Genomic DNA, 15,452 nt, shown 5'->3' on the forward strand with positions numbered 1-15,452 from the left:
AGTTTGCTTTGTAGCTTTGATTAAATTACTTCACCTCTCTTGAGCCCCAGTTTCATTGTAGAGTGAGGAGGTTGGATGAAATGAGTGGTTCTCTTAACCCTACCAGGCTCAGTGCCTCCAATATTAAAATATTCTGAATTTCCTGAAATGGAAATCAAAATTAATATAATCTGTGAGCACATCTACATATAATTTTCAACGGTGAGTATAGTACCATAATTATAACACTGAAGCAGAAAAGGAAAGCAATTTTTAGGAAAATGTATTTCAAAACCTTGAAAATAACCATGCTAGAAGATAAGATAAAGTTGTTAGATTCCTAAACCTCTGTGTCAAATCACCAGCTACAAAGGCAGATCAATGAGTGTTATGTTGGCAACAGAAGACCACAGTATTTTTTTTTTTTTGACAGGCAGAGTGGACAGTGAGAGAGAGAGAGACAGAGAGAAAGGTCTTCCTTTTGCCATTGGTTCACCCTCCAATGGCCGCCGCGGCCGGCGTGCTCTGGCCAGCACACCGCGCTGATCCGATGGCAGGAGCCAGGTGCTTCTCCTGGTCTCCCATGGGGTGCAGGGCCCAAGTACTTGGGCCATCCTCCACTGCCCTCCCGGGCCACAGCAGAGAGCTGGCCTGGAAGAGGGGCAACCAGGACAGAATCTGGCACCCCGACCAGGACTAGAACCCGGTGTGCTGGTGCCGCTAGGTGGAGGATTAGCCTAGTGAGCCATGGCGCCGGCCGAAGACCACAGTATTAACACTGGATGTGCCTTTCTGAAATGGTAGCCAATTCTTGGTAGTATTTCAGACAAAAAAAAAATCTTACAGGCTTGCCTTGATTTACACAGCAGTTGCATCCTGGAAAATTCAGCATGTATTAAAACCTTGTAACCATTTTTTCTGTGTTATATGTTAAAAGAGCTTATCTAAAATCTGACTCAGCAATGCAAGTGCCTATATATCAGATTTTTTTCCCCCAGAGCCAAATGTATACCCTAATTTGGGAAGAGATCACACATAGCTCAGTTTATTTGCTCTGTATCCTGCCTGGCCACTTGCCATTTCTCAAGTTTCTAAGTTGAACTTGAACTATCCAGGGAAAGCTGAATTGTGTGGAGTAAGTTTTGGAAACAGCCCGTAAGACCAAAAGAGGCTGACTTGTGCCTTAAACTTAGAGACTTTGAAAAATGAAAAGCTTTTGTAAACTAGGTAATTGTTGGTCTGTATATTATTGGCCTACCATCTAACAATAAAGTCAAGAAAGACTGCTTTTGGAACTGTTGTTTCTTTGCAAGGAAGTGCTTTCCTCCCCAATTCCCAAGTTCGGTGGTGCCCTCCCCCCAGGGCCAAAAGTTAATGCAGTAAACATTGTACCCTGCTCTGAGGTTGACTCTTGGGCTGCAAATCTACTGCAGCTTAATTGCCAACTTGTGTTATCCTAGTCACAGCTCAGTGTCGTGTTCAAGATGCTCTCTGAACACCACTTTCCCATCTTTGTGGAGGTTTCACTTACATTCTTTCAGTTGCTCCTCACTACAAATCTAGGTGTGTCTTCCACTTCATAGCTAAGGATTCCCTTCATTCAATACACTACATGAGCTTCTTCCAGGCCCTTTTATTTCAGGGTAAAACCCTTTCCTGTTTCCTTTTGTTCCTCTATACTGTATAGCATCAGTTCTTTTGTTTACTGCGTTCTTGTTTATCCATTCACACCACTCTAATTTGCTGTTAGGTACCCCAAAATTCTTCCTCACAAGTAAATGCCAATGTCATTCTATGGTTTGGATTGGATGGAAAATTTCTTAGCAGTGTGGCTTAGAATAATTTCTTGTCTATAATTAAGGGTAAGGTGTCAGGGAGCGTTTAAGGAGCTAGAGTTATCAGCTGCCTTAGGTCATAGAAATATGAGCTCAGATATGTCGTTGAAATGCCAAAGAAGTAAAGTGTATTATTGACCTTAATACCATGAGTCAGCATGATCCTTGGAAATAAAGCAGCAAATAATTTTCCTATTCCAAAATGAAATGTGATGGGACAATTTCACAATTAAAAACTGCCCACTGGGTGTCAGCAGGATCACCTGCCATCACTGACAACTGCTTACCAAAACTAGACAGCTATTTCAGTTTTCTATTGGTTGGGCAACAAATGAACATGAAAAGGGGTATGTTACTGGTTTATTTCAGTATAGCTGAAGCCTTAATTTTAGTGATATTATTGAAATAATGTAATGAGATGTGACCTAAAATATATTTCAAAAGGGCTGTTCAGTAATTGGACAAGTGTGAGAAGATCTTAGTGCCACTGGATGAATCAGAGCCTGTGGGAATTGGTTTCTGGTGTTGGGATGCTGAGGCTCAGGCGTTTTATTTGTCTCCTGTTTACTCCTGTCTTTTAGAGTTAGTGACACGTTTCAGAGCCATGTCTTTAGAATAGTAGGTTGGCCCAGCTCTCTGGGTCACTAGCTTGCAGTTATAATGGAAAACTGTTATTTGTTCACTCCTCATTCATGCATTTGAGAAGCATTGATGCTTTGTTAAATGATGTTCCAGGCACCATGTGAGGCCCAGGAGGTGCAACGGTGAGCAAGACTTCCAGCTGTGGAGAAAATGCTCCCAGCTCTCCGCAGCCGTGTGCACCCCTGAAAAGGGGACTCTGACTGGTAATCCCCTGTAGTTTAGGAGCTAATAGGAAGTGTCTCCAAAAAGTTCATGGAAAACTGCATATTAGGAAAAACCACATAAATTTCAAAATTTTCACATAGAAATAAACAGTGCTAAATTCTATTTCCCCATGACCGTTTTGAAGTCCCCTCCTAGTCAGTCCATAAGGTTGATAGTGTGTTGAGTCTGGGTTTTCCCTGGCACTGTCACCTGGAAACCCAAACTTAGCAGCATGTGATAACTCAGGGCTCTTAACAGGAGGTTTTCCAGTTCATTGGAGCATACAGTGGAATAGCAGGTGCCTCTTGAAAGCTGCGAAGAGCCTGACAAGCAGGGTCCCAAGGCCTCTGCACTCACGCTGAGGAAGGAGGCATGGATTGGCACCAGAGAAGACGCACAATTGAGTGTGGAGAATCTGTTTTCTATACAAAGTCATTTTGAGGGCCCTCCCCCACAAAGTCCTCCACACCCACTCAGGCTTTATTGGCAAATTCTTGATGTTTCACTGTTAGAGCTTTACTCAGACTGGAGACTCATTTGAAGGAAGTTAGAATGCAAATGCACACATCTTGGAGCCATGACTGCATAGTATCAGGGCGGGTTGGGGTCCTTTTAAAGTCATTTGGAGAGTGGGAGCAATGTCAGACTCTCGGGGCCCTCACTATGGGATAACAGTAGGCAGGTTGTGTAATGGAAAGCTCTAGGAAACCCAGGTCTCACCTATTCCACTGCTGTGTTGGGCTGAACAGTCTTACTGGCCAGCAAGAGAGTTTTTTTTTTTTTTTTTTTTTTTTCCCAGACAGGCATAGTGAGAGAGAGAGAAAGGTCTTGCTTTCCGCTGATTCACCCCCCAAATAGCCGCTACGGCCACGCTGTGCCGATCCAAAGCCAGGAGCCAGGTGCTTCCTCCTGGTCTCCCATGCGGGTGCAGGGCCCAAGGACCTGGGCCATCCTCCACTGCCTTCCCGGGGCACAGCAGAGAGCTAGACTGGAAGAGAAGCAACCGGGACAGAATGGGGCGCCCCAACCAGGACTAGAACCCGGGGTGCCGGCCGAGAGAGAGAGAGAGAGAGAGTGCGCTCTGTCTTTCTAAGGCAACTTCATCTTAGAAGGGTTACCTTTGGCCAGTGCCGCAGCTCACTAGGCTAATCCTCCACCTAGCGGCGTCAGCACACCGGGTTCTAGTCCTGGTCGGGGTGCCAGATTCTGTCCTGGTTGCCCCTCTTCCAGGCCAGCTCTCTGCTGTGGCCCGGGAGGGCAGTGGAGGATGGCCCAAGTACTTGGGCCCTGCACCCCATGGGAGACCAGGAGAAGCACCTGGCTCCTGCCATCGGATCAGCGCGGTGTGCTGGCCAGAGCACGCCGGCCGCGGCGGCCATTGGAGGGTGAACCAATGGCAAAAGGAAGACCTTTCTCTCTGTCTCTCTCTCTCTCACTGTCCACTCTGCCTGTCCAAAAAAAAAAAAAAAGGGTTACCTTTGATCCAAGATCTCTTTGTGTTCATCCTGTATCCTGATGTGTCTGACACTCCTTTGCTGCACATTGCCAGCCTTCATGGGATGTGACAACTTCTGACCTTTCTTGGGTTGATGTGAAATTGCCTAACTCTAACTGAAAAATTTAAAACCTCCTGTTTTTCTTTGCTCGGAGAAATTGCTTTTCATATCCTAATTTCAAAAGCCAGTTCTAAAAAGCTCCAGGAAAGAGTCAAATACAACCCAACTTGAGCATGACAGCATTTGGAATTTGTGGGCTAATAGAGAAGCTTTGGTAGAAATTATTTTTCTTAATGTTTTCCTTAATAAATTCAGCTTTTCTTCACTGAATGCCAAAGGTAGTAATCTAATAAAAAATGACATTGGTTATTGGAAACCAAAGGTGTAAAATTTCCTTGGATGACGTCTTCCCCCCAACCAGCTTGATCCAAAATTGGAGGAAATTCTAGGGATATAAATCAATTCCAATCTGATGGTATTAGCATCTCTCTAGTTCATTTAACCTTGCAAGTTGCCCTGAGAAATAGATGGAGTTAGCCACAAGATGGCAGTGTTGCTTAAGAAGCGGGAGGATACTCAGTAATGGTCAAATTGGGGAATCCTCAAATACAATCTGTAACACTATCCCTGGTTTGACTGTTTTCCATAAATTCAAATAATTTGATGGAGGATGTCTATACACAAAATACTAACAGCATGGCAGTAAATATGATAATAAAAGGATCTAAGCATTTGATCCTGACTAAGGCTCAGGGGGCAATTAATCTCCTAGCCAAAAAAAAAAAAATTAAAAATATTCCTAAGCAATTTAACACAATCATCGTGTCGACTCAGAGTTCTTACTGAGATATAATGCAGTTTGTTAATGTAAAGCCGCCACAAAACACGCCAAACACCGGAGTTAAAGCAGAGGAAACCTTTAAGAGGATGCCAGTCAAGGGGGCGCTCAGTCCCATCGCTAATCTTTAGTGGCCTAAACTAGAAGTCTATAATCACAGGCATGATCTGATAGTGGTTTTTTGTGAGGCGGACAATGTCCTTGAGGAAAGCTACGTCCTCACTTTAAAACTTTCTCTCCCTTTGTTTGGTCTGAAAGGGAGGTTTTACTTGTTTACTGTGCCCATGGCAAAGTAAATCTAACTGTGAAATTATAATTTAAGCTCTCTTTTTGGGTATGCTATTATTACAGAAAATGTTAGCCATTCCTTTTATAAGGTCTAAAGGTCAAACTACATACTGGAGAGTCCTTGAGAGTAGAATCAATTTCCTATCTTGAAGAGAATAGAGAAAGAGGGAACAAGCCAGGCTTCCCAGATTGCCTACTGACAATAACTTAATATCAAATGAAAACTTAGCAAACAGTTTTAACTGTTAAATAACAACTTATGAAAACACATACCAGAAGGTCCAACACATGCACTTAACACATACATGATAGAACAATAAAACAGTTTCAGTAATAGTTTCTTAAAATCTTTAACTGTTTTGTTAGATTACCAATTGATTCAAATTAATTTTTGCTCTTAGTAACCTCGATTAACCAACTAATGGTTCTTTAAAATATTGGTAGGTTAAGAAGTAGAAAGGTGGGGTTCTATGTTTCCCTGCCATTCTCTCCCAACCTTTTCCTTTTCTGCTGCAGGAAATTCAGACATTATGAGCAGGTATCATCTAGGACCAAAGTTGGCCCTCTCCTAGTGCATTGCAAAGTGGAGAGTGGAAGGAGCCAGTGTTAGTTCTCGATGATGTAGAAACAAATTTAAATGAAAGGAAAACAAACTGCTACTGCTGCTGTCATTCAAATTGTACGCTGGTGTAACTAAGAAGGTTTATATTGTTTGACACAAATTCTTGTGCAGTTTAAAAAATAATAAAATGTCATGGAATGGGCTAAGTGTGTTGTAAAATTGGCTTAATGCATGGTAACAATTGAGTTTCCTGGGCTGGATCTAATATTATATATATATATATTGCATATAATATATATATTCCTTATGTATATATTTAAGGAAGAAAAACTTCCTGCCTATATCCAGACCTAGTTGCTAGCAAATCTAGAGATTTAGAACTCAAAGGCAGACTTCCTACCTGTTCTGCGTTGTTCCACTTGATCACTTGATGAGGAGGATTTGAGAATAAATGACCAGTGCTTCATTTCCTTCCTTACCTCTGAAGAGTACCATTTGGTTCTAGCAAGCAAGAGGCTCACACATTCACACAGCGAGATAAGCACCATACCATAAGCAAAGCACTGTGGCAGTTCAGACTAGGAGTGAGCAGGGTGACTAATTATCAGCAGGGTGAATTATCAATAGTCACTTACTGAATATCTAGCCACTAACCAACTTATTTTCCCAACATAGCCTAATTCATTTTTAACTTCATATAGATGCCTATTTGTTCATAAGCTTTAATCTGTTGCCAAAAGGTTGGCAGTTTATGTTCCTATTTAGCCAGGTTTCCTGGTCAAAACTGTGCAGCCACATCCTTCTAATGGACTGAGTGTTCAACAAAACAAGAACGCTCAGTCTTCCCACAGAGGTCCTCCTGCAAATAGAGAAGACTGCTGTCCATGGATACCCCTAATGAGATACAGAAGGAAACTTACTATCCAAAGACATTCCACTGATGCTGGACAGCCAGGACGGTCGGAAGTTTTCTCCGCCTCCTGGAAGTGAAGCCAGGCGTTCTTCTTTCTTCAGCCATGAGAACAGCTGCCCTCCTCTTCACCATCCTCTTCTTTATGAGCCAAGTTCTGCCAGGTAACAAAATAAACTTTGTAGAAGCTTTGGTAGGAGTAGAGTGCCCGAGACCTTTAGGGGACCTGGTATACAAAGCAAAATCACTGTCACCTGTGCCCCGAAAAGGGGGTCTAATGAGAAACCTGGGAGACCTACCTGTAGGCTGTGAGACTGCAGCCACCTGGCTCATTAGGTCTCCATAGCAGCTGTTGTTTAGATGAAATGAAGCCAAGGATGTTTCAAGTGCTTGAAACCCTCTTTACTACATCAGTACGTGTGAATTTAATTAGGCATCTTTATTAACAGCTTCTAAACTCGGTAACATAAATACAGGCATTATGCTACTAAATCTTGGTTTCCAAAATTCCTCTAGCCACTGTCCTCTGGCCACTGTTATCCTAAGACATTGGTGTAAGAGCTGTGCCAAATCTACAGTGAGGCAGGCGAAAGGACTGGTTGGGGAAATCTCCTTGAAAGGACTGCTGGAGTCCTTCACACATTACCTTCCAACACATTACCCTCAAAACTGCTGGCCCGTCGGGCTTGACTCTGTCCTTTAAGGCTTCATCCCAACCCCTAAATATACCTCTTCCCATACATATCTTGTCTGATCAAGTAGAACTAAAGCACAGAAACCAGAGATGATCCCGCAATAGAGTTTCCTCCTGCATTCAGCATAAACACACGAATCGTAGGGATAAGTCACCTTCACAGAGGTACTTCCTTTACCAAAGGAAGTGACCAATCAACATAGATCAGGACATTTCCTAGAACTCCTGAATGTGTAGATCTATGGAAGAATAAGAAATTATTGTTCTACATCAGGTAGCATATTTTATCTTTTCCTGAGAATCCAGGACTTTAAGAGTTGGGAAGAGTAGGACAGTGGTCATAGGCATATGGCAATGTAGAAAATTCTTTGATATTTTCAGGAACAATTGATTTTTATAATATTTGTAGAAAGGCACTTTCCTTTCTACATCTGTGTTTTGAGGGACTGCATAGTATTACAGGTTTAGGGGATGAGGGTAGACTGTGAGGAAATTGCAGTGTTTTTTCAGGAAAACAATCTGGAAGAAGCACAATGGAGAGGCTGAAGTGGGAGAGGGAAGTGAAGTTGAATACCAGTTCAGTTTATTAGATATTTATTGACCATCCACTGTTTGTTGGGCCCTTTCTAGGAAGCAGGTGTACAAAGAACAAACCCTACAATGCCCCTTGACTCCTCAAAACGCATGGGCCACTTTGACTGCTGAACAGTCTATGGAAAAGTCAGTAATTCCCTAAAATCGAACATTGCCATGAGATGAAGGAGATACTTCACTGGTGAGAGCTATGAAATAAATAACACCTGATTAAAAGACAGCTGAAAGCCAAAAGTAACAGAGTTAGAAAGTCTAGGCACTAAGCCTCAAGGGAGATGGTTGTGGGTGCAAGCTCTGAAAGGAAAATCATGAGATACGTTTAGCACGAAGAGTGAGCTGTTGGTCCAAGGTTTTCATCTGCACCTTTCCTTTGGTAAGTGTGTGTGTGTGTGTGTGTGTGTGTGTGTTTCCATGTGTATGAAGTATGTATTGTATCCCATACTCCACATGGGTTTAAGAATGCATGACAGGCTGGTTTGTAACTGTATCCCCATGGTTGCGGTCAAGCTACTGCATCATGTAACATCACCATTGTGAAGAACGGATGTATTAGAGAATCACTGAACATTTCATAAATCACGTTGAAAATGTTTTCTTGTTTTGGAAAGGAAGAATAAATATTTTTAAACAAATAAAAATATTTTTAACAAAAGAGTTAGCCTTGTTGTAACAAGCAGAGAAGCTAAGACAGCTGCAGATAGCGTACTACAAAATTATTCAATGAAAAGACTTGAAAGGGTCTTAAAGATGACTTAGTCCATTTTTGTATTTTATAGAGAAAAAAAATTTAGACCCTGAAAAGTGAATGCCTCTCCCAAGGAGAAAGAGTGAGTTAAATATAACAGTAATGGCTTTGTCTTTTCTTTTTGGATTTATATTCTACTGTAGTGTCTATTGTGCTGCCTCCTTCCTATTACTCTCCGAGGACTGGGTAAAAGTGAAACCATATCTAATCATACGAACTTGGGAGTACACAAAAAGATAACTGTCAGTCTGGCATTGCTAAAGGCCCATCTGATTAGTAAAGGCCCATTTGATTACTGAACAGTCACCCTTAGTAAACATACAAGTGTGATGAGCAAAACCTATTAAACTATTTTAAAATACATATCGAGCATCCACATCCCTGGAAAATGAATGCCTTTCACCAAGTTTTAAAACTTTCCAATCTGGAAAATCTAGCTCATTTTTATGTTTTCACTACCACTCAAAGAAAGAGATAAAGTAACTTAGTGGGAGAGCAGAGGCAAAAACCAAATGGAATCAAATGAAACTACAGAAGAAAACAGGACACTAACATAGAAACAAGTCTGCCTGAAGGATGAGGTCCTTCTGATTGCCTTTTGGTGGACATTGCAGGTTTTTTTTGGAGGGAAGCTAGAAGGGACAGTGCAGAGTAGAAGACACAGGGAGGGGGAGGGAGGAGAAAGCAGAATGGAGTTAGGACACAAGCTTTAGCTTGTCCCTATCACCTCCTTCACTAGATCACTAGGTGTCTTGGGCAAGTTGCTTCATTTCCCTCCACCTCATTTTCTCATCTATTAGGCAAATGATTAGATAAGATAAACCATGATGTTCAATGCAGCTCTCACTTTTGTTTCTAAAGCAAACAGAAATAACAGTGTGCCCACAATGTGTGATGTACAAGGTTCACTAGCAAAGAACTTTAAAAAATACCCTTAATGTGACTTGAATTCTTACAAATGAGCAATGACATGTTTGAGTTTTACAAAGCTCTCTTATGATTTGAAAACTTAGTGCTCAACATAGCCAACTGCAGCAAAATATCACACATAATTAATTCCAAGACATGTGAACTGAGAGTAACAACCTATTTCCGTACAAGCGTGTTAAAGGATGAAAATCTTAACTAATAATTGCACAATCATTTACTGAATACCTATTATATACTAATACATGAATTGAATTCTGGTAATTGTGTGTATGTGCATGTACAGAGAAGAGTAAGATGTAATTCTTGCCCTCAAGGAATTTATCACCAAGAAGTGAAGTGGGGTGAGGAAGTGACAACCATAGTAGAATGAGAAAAGTTCTATGATAGAGGGATGTTCAAGAGTGACTTGTCACACATCATGGCCACGTGTCAGTTCACCTTCTGTAATACACTGATCTCAGAACCCTTCTAGCTGCAATAAGCCAAATTTAGCCCAAGGTAAATGGGGCCTATGCACAAATAGTAGTCAACTAGTTACAGATAAGAGATATAAAGCCCAAGGATCCACTCGACACTTAGAATGATCATTGATTTAAACAAAATTATTCCCTTAAAATTATTTATCAATTAGCATTTTAGGTAGAACTATGATGTCTCATATTTGGTCATTACATCCATTACATTACTAATTATTTTATGTATATTGAAAGGTTCAATTCAATTTAATACATTCGGATTTCAGTTCAATGTAATTTTGACATTTTTTGAATAATAAATAATAAACTCCTATATTGATTTGAAGCTATTCAGTAATTGACCTTTGTATTCCAGAACAAAGAGACTGTAGTGCTGGTTTTGATACCTCTCTTTGAGACTATAAGTTCTGGTTTTGATACCTCTCTTGCTGTCCCTGAAGAGCTTAAGAAGGTGTCATGGAAAAGGGGTGTTCTGTTTCATTATGAGACTGCTCAGTATTAAACCACTTTTGAGACAGGGCTCCTCAATGTGTGTGGCCCACATGCAGAACAGTAATATTTTATGACATAAATAAAATGCTATTCAATATTTTAAACAAGTATGTTTGTTCAATATTTAAGAGGAACTTGAATGTTTCACACCTAATGTATGCAGTGGTATCTGGAGCAAGATTGCAACTCAGAGACTAGTGCCAGAGAGATGAGGAGTAAGAGAAGGGAGTGAGAGGATGTAACAAATACTGACATATTGGCTTATAAAGTATATATGAATACTGTTTCCTTCTTCAGAAAAACATTTTGCCTCCCAATTCCCTTGAAAACTATTATCTTTTAGATATATAGTTGAGTTCCACTTTTCAAAGATACATATGTAAAATAATCTATCATAAATGAAGGATTCTCAAAATATTCATGGAAAATGTGTTATGAAAAAACTATGGTTTTCAATTTTTTGTACCAGAATCAAGTTATCTTTTAGGTTCATTTTTCCATGAAGTTTTTGAAGCCCCCTCATATATCCGTGCACATATGCACTCATCTATGTATCTGTCTATCAGGGACATATTTTTTCTCTCTAAAAACATTCTTCTACTCCAGGAAAATCAGCAGTAAAAGCTATGATGTCAAAAAGTTCTGTGTCATCAGTTTAGCAGACAAGAAGGAGTAAGATGAACAAATGGACTGTGCCTGCTCTAGAACTTCCAAAGTGGGGAGAACTATTCAGCTCCAGCCTTTTGTTATTTAAGGGCACCCAATTTCAAGAACACCCCAAATCCAAGTTTTGTCTGACATCAGATTTTAAAGAGTTATCTTTAAAAAATCAAATAACAACAACAAAAACGCTGACAACATTGTCTCCTGACAATGTCCTCCCTCCCCATATGATTCAATTAAACCTTCAGGGACACTAATGAATGATTACAATCACCCACTTCCATGTGCAGTCAGAGGCAACCTCAAGGAGATCTGTGAGCGCCCAAATGGCTCCTGCCGAAGATACTGCATCCAAACAGAAATCCACGTTGGGAGATGCTTAAATAACAGACCTTGCTGCTTGCCCCTGGGGAAACAGCCAAGAATCAAGAGTACAACAACCAAGAAGAAATGAAGTCATTGGATATTCATTCTCTCGCTCGCTCGCTTTCGCTCTCTGTCTCTCTCTCTCCCTCCCTCCCTCCCTTCCCCTCTCCCTCTTCTCCTTCTTCCTCTTTCCCCCACTTCTCTCTGTATTTCTGTCTCTAACTTTATTGCTTCTTTTTTTCCCCCAGAGAGAGCCTTAATTCCATTTCAAGAAATAAAGCAAAACCAGCAAACACAAAACCCATTTTAAACACTTCTTTATTATCACTCGATTCCGGTTTGGTTCTCCATACATTTCATCCTTCTATGTGACCTGGAGGAATGCTTGGCTGAAATGGACTTTGGGTGGAGCAAGGGAATTTTACGGTGTTTGTCTGGCACTGCAGTCCTCCATCTTTCCTCTGGGGAGACGACCCCTATTCCCTAACCACAGTGTAGTGAAGAGGCACTCCTTCCTTTCTGGCACAATTGTGGGGTCTCCCGCCCTGTAAAAGGGCAGTGCACAATCCAATTTCACATCAATCAGACTTCACCAGAAATCTGTCTCCCTTTTGCATTTTCTAAGGACTCCGGTAATCACACTGGGTCCAACCAGGATAGTCCAAGATCATTTCCCTATTTAAAGTTCAGCTCATTAGCAGCCTTAATTCCACCTGCAACCCAATTCCTCTTTGCCATAAAAGGTGACCTATTAATGGATTCCCTCAGTGAGAGTATGGACAGATTTGGCTGGAGAGGGAGGGGGCGTTAGTCTACCTCCCACGTGCACTGAGTGTTTTTCACACACATCACTGTTTTGTTTGACTTTGACACAGTTTTAGCTGTTTTGTGTAAAGAGACTTGCATCAATAGAGTTCTTTTGTGTGTAAAGTTGTGGACAACAGTGTAGAAATCAAGGTATTTAAGGATATAATAACTGGCATTTACTGTCCACTATGCCTGATATAGCCAAATTTGTAGCACAAGATTTTGTAGCACAAAATACTAATTTGTGCTACATGGATGACTTGAAATCTCAGACAGTTCAAAACACTGCATTCAAAATCTCAGAGACTCAGCCACAATCCAACCCACTCAACTCTTGCTGAAGTGCCAAATTTTTCTTGGTGTTATTCTTCAAGTTAGAGCTCCAACTAAGCTTTAAATATATTTTTGCAATGCATATTATTTATTCCTTGAGTTAAGCATCTGTCTGGAAGAGAAAAAGTTGGACAATGTATTAGGTAGTTTTTTATTATCATAACAAAATACTTGAGGTGAGTTACTTTATAAAGAGAGGAATTTTATTTTTGGCTCACAGTTCTGGAGATCCAAGGTCCAAACACAATGGTACAGGCTCTTGTGTGTCACAGCTGGGCAGGAGTGTGTGGAGAACTCTGTCTCTATGCTTTCTGTCCCTCTCCTTATAAAGCCACTGGATTTCAGTTGTGGGGGCCCCACCCTAACGACCTAATCTAACCTAATCACTTCCCACTGGCTCCACCTCCAAACAGCAATACTGGATTTCATTTCCAACCTCTGAGCATCATTAACGTAAGACTCTGGAGATGAGCTCCTGTATGAGTTCAAGGGGACAAATCATATTAAAACCACAGCAAACAAGTATATGAAAATTCTCACAGTGAATTTTATCCTTGCCTTATTATCATAGCCCTTCTTTCTGAGTTCTTGAAGTAATTTGCACACAGTTCCATTAAGTTTTCCTTTGACTGTCTCTTTATTTCTTCAGAATTTTTATTTTGTTTGAACTAGACCCCTTTATTTTGCACAAGAATTGCATCTCAAATTACCTATACCTCATCATCACAAGTATTAACCCATTAATCAATAACTGATTCATAATATTTGGTGTTAACCTATATTTGCTATTTTCTTCCCACTTTTATTTATATTTTGTCCTTTTCTACTTAAGCACTTGAGAAAACCTTAAATCATTGCCTAAATTGGTAGGGCAGAGGCTAAAGCCAACATGTAAGCCATCCTTGGCTTATATTCCACAAAACCTAAGCACTCTGGATAACTTAGTATAGCACAGAAGAGATGAAAGAAGAAATGTCATTTAAGTATTTAGAAAAAAATTTCATGGAAGAGGTAATTATAATGATTGTCCTGTCCCGCAAACCAGAAATAAAATCTTTCTTTCCTGGCATGGATGAGGAGAGAGAGAAGCTTACAGATCCTGCATTAGTGAGACACAGACTCTGCATCCTGGAGTTACCACCAGCAGATGTTAATGCATGGAATATGTAGTCCTAGAGAACTACAAGAAGCCTCATAAATGTTGCTATGTCTCAAGAACCATCACAGCTATTTCTTACAAAGTAATTGCTATCCACCAGATAATGCATAATATATACCAAATAGTATAATATACACCAGATAATGCATAACAATAATGTATTCAGGTAAGTTACTAGGAATAACAGACCTGGGAAAGGAATGCTGTAGCTATCCACATTCTTATAGATAAGGGCACTGAAATATATACAGATTAAGTAAATTGCTGAAGGCCACTCAGCAAACAAATGATAAAGTTTGGATTTAAACCCAGAGAGACTTTGTCTTGACCATTCAATATCACTGCCTTTCAAATTAGCATAAACCTAATAAGGAGAGAGAAATCATGCTAATTTCAATAGGTAAAGCTTCCTCCAAAAAATTACTAATCATGGGGCCAGCACTGTGGCACAGTAGGTAAAGCTGCCACCTGCAACACCAGGATCCTGTATGGGTGTGGGTTTGTGTCCTGGCTGCTCTGCTTCCAATCCAGCTCCCTGCTAAGCATGGCCTAGGAAAAGCAGCAGAAAATGGCTCGAACGTTTGGGCTCCTGCCACTCACGTAGGAGACCTGGATGAAGCTCCTGGCTCCCCGGCTTCAGCTTGGCCCAGCACTGGCCATTGCAGCATCTGGGGAGTGAACCAGTGGATGGAGGATCAATCTTTCTCTCTCTCTCTCTCTCTCCCCCAACCCCTGTAACACAGACTTTCAATTAAACAAATAACTTTTTTTAAAAAAAGTTATTTATTTACTTTAAAAAATTACTAATTATAATTGCCATTGAAATAAAGGCTTAGTTAGTAAGAAATAAGAATTCTGAAGAATACAGGATTTGCAGATATAAGGAGTTAATGCCTATGGCTGAGACAGAACATCCAAGGAACAGTACTGACTTCTCACCAACCCCGAAGGCCAAATTTAAGGCCTGGTTGGAGAGGGCACAGATGTGCCTTACTAGATGGCAAAAGAGTTGTGGCATTGTACCAGTGTAACCCAGGTGTGGCCAGACAGCTACTATCCAGCAGATCAGGAAAAATTGGTTTTATGGAAGTGTCACATTAGAATCCTGTCTTTTGCAACAAAATGGATGCAACTGGAAACCAATATGCTTAGTGAAATAAGCCAGTCCCAAGACAAATATCATGTTTTCTCTGATATGCAGTAGTTAATATAGACTACAAAAATGTATAGAAACAAAATGGACATCTTGATATTTGATTGTTGTTTTTAGCCCTTGTTTACACTCCTGTGGAACTGTGGTCTTCCTATTTTTTTTAACTTGTTGAATATTATGGTTAGTAGCACATTAAACCTATGATTATAGAGTGGACTAAAATTATGTTTTTGCAAAAATTAAAAAAAAGAAAGGAAAGAAGGAAGGAGGGGATTCAGAGAGGGAA

At 40.5% G+C, this 15,452-nt stretch overlaps 1 protein-coding gene across 1 annotated transcript; it reads left to right on the plus strand.

Moving 5' to 3' along the window:
* The first annotated feature begins 6,100 nt into the window (after window positions 1-6,100).
* DEFB108B (defensin beta 108B) lies at window positions 6,101-14,446 on the plus strand. The gene is made up of 2 exons (XM_017340963.3): window positions 6,101-6,918; window positions 11,639-14,446. The coding sequence occupies exons 1-2, from the start codon at window positions 6,861-6,863 to the stop codon at window positions 11,800-11,802; spliced, it is 222 nt and encodes a 73-aa protein (XP_017196452.2). The 5' UTR covers window positions 6,101-6,860; the 3' UTR covers window positions 11,803-14,446.
* Window positions 14,447-15,452: the final 1,006 nt, after the last annotated feature.

Source organism: Oryctolagus cuniculus, chromosome 2, assembly GCF_964237555.1.
Source record: "Oryctolagus cuniculus chromosome 2, mOryCun1.1, whole genome shotgun sequence".
Classification (NCBI taxonomy): domain Eukaryota; kingdom Metazoa; phylum Chordata; class Mammalia; order Lagomorpha; family Leporidae; genus Oryctolagus; species Oryctolagus cuniculus.

Coding starts and splice junctions, on each gene's coding strand:
- DEFB108B (XM_017340963.3), top strand. CDS start 6,861: ATGAGAACAGCTGCCCTCCTCTTCACCATCCTCTTCTTTATGAGCCAA. Junction 6,919..11,638: donor TATGAGCCAAGTTCTGCCAG/GTAACAAAATAA, acceptor TTCCATGTGCAG/TCAGAGGCAACCTCAAGGAG.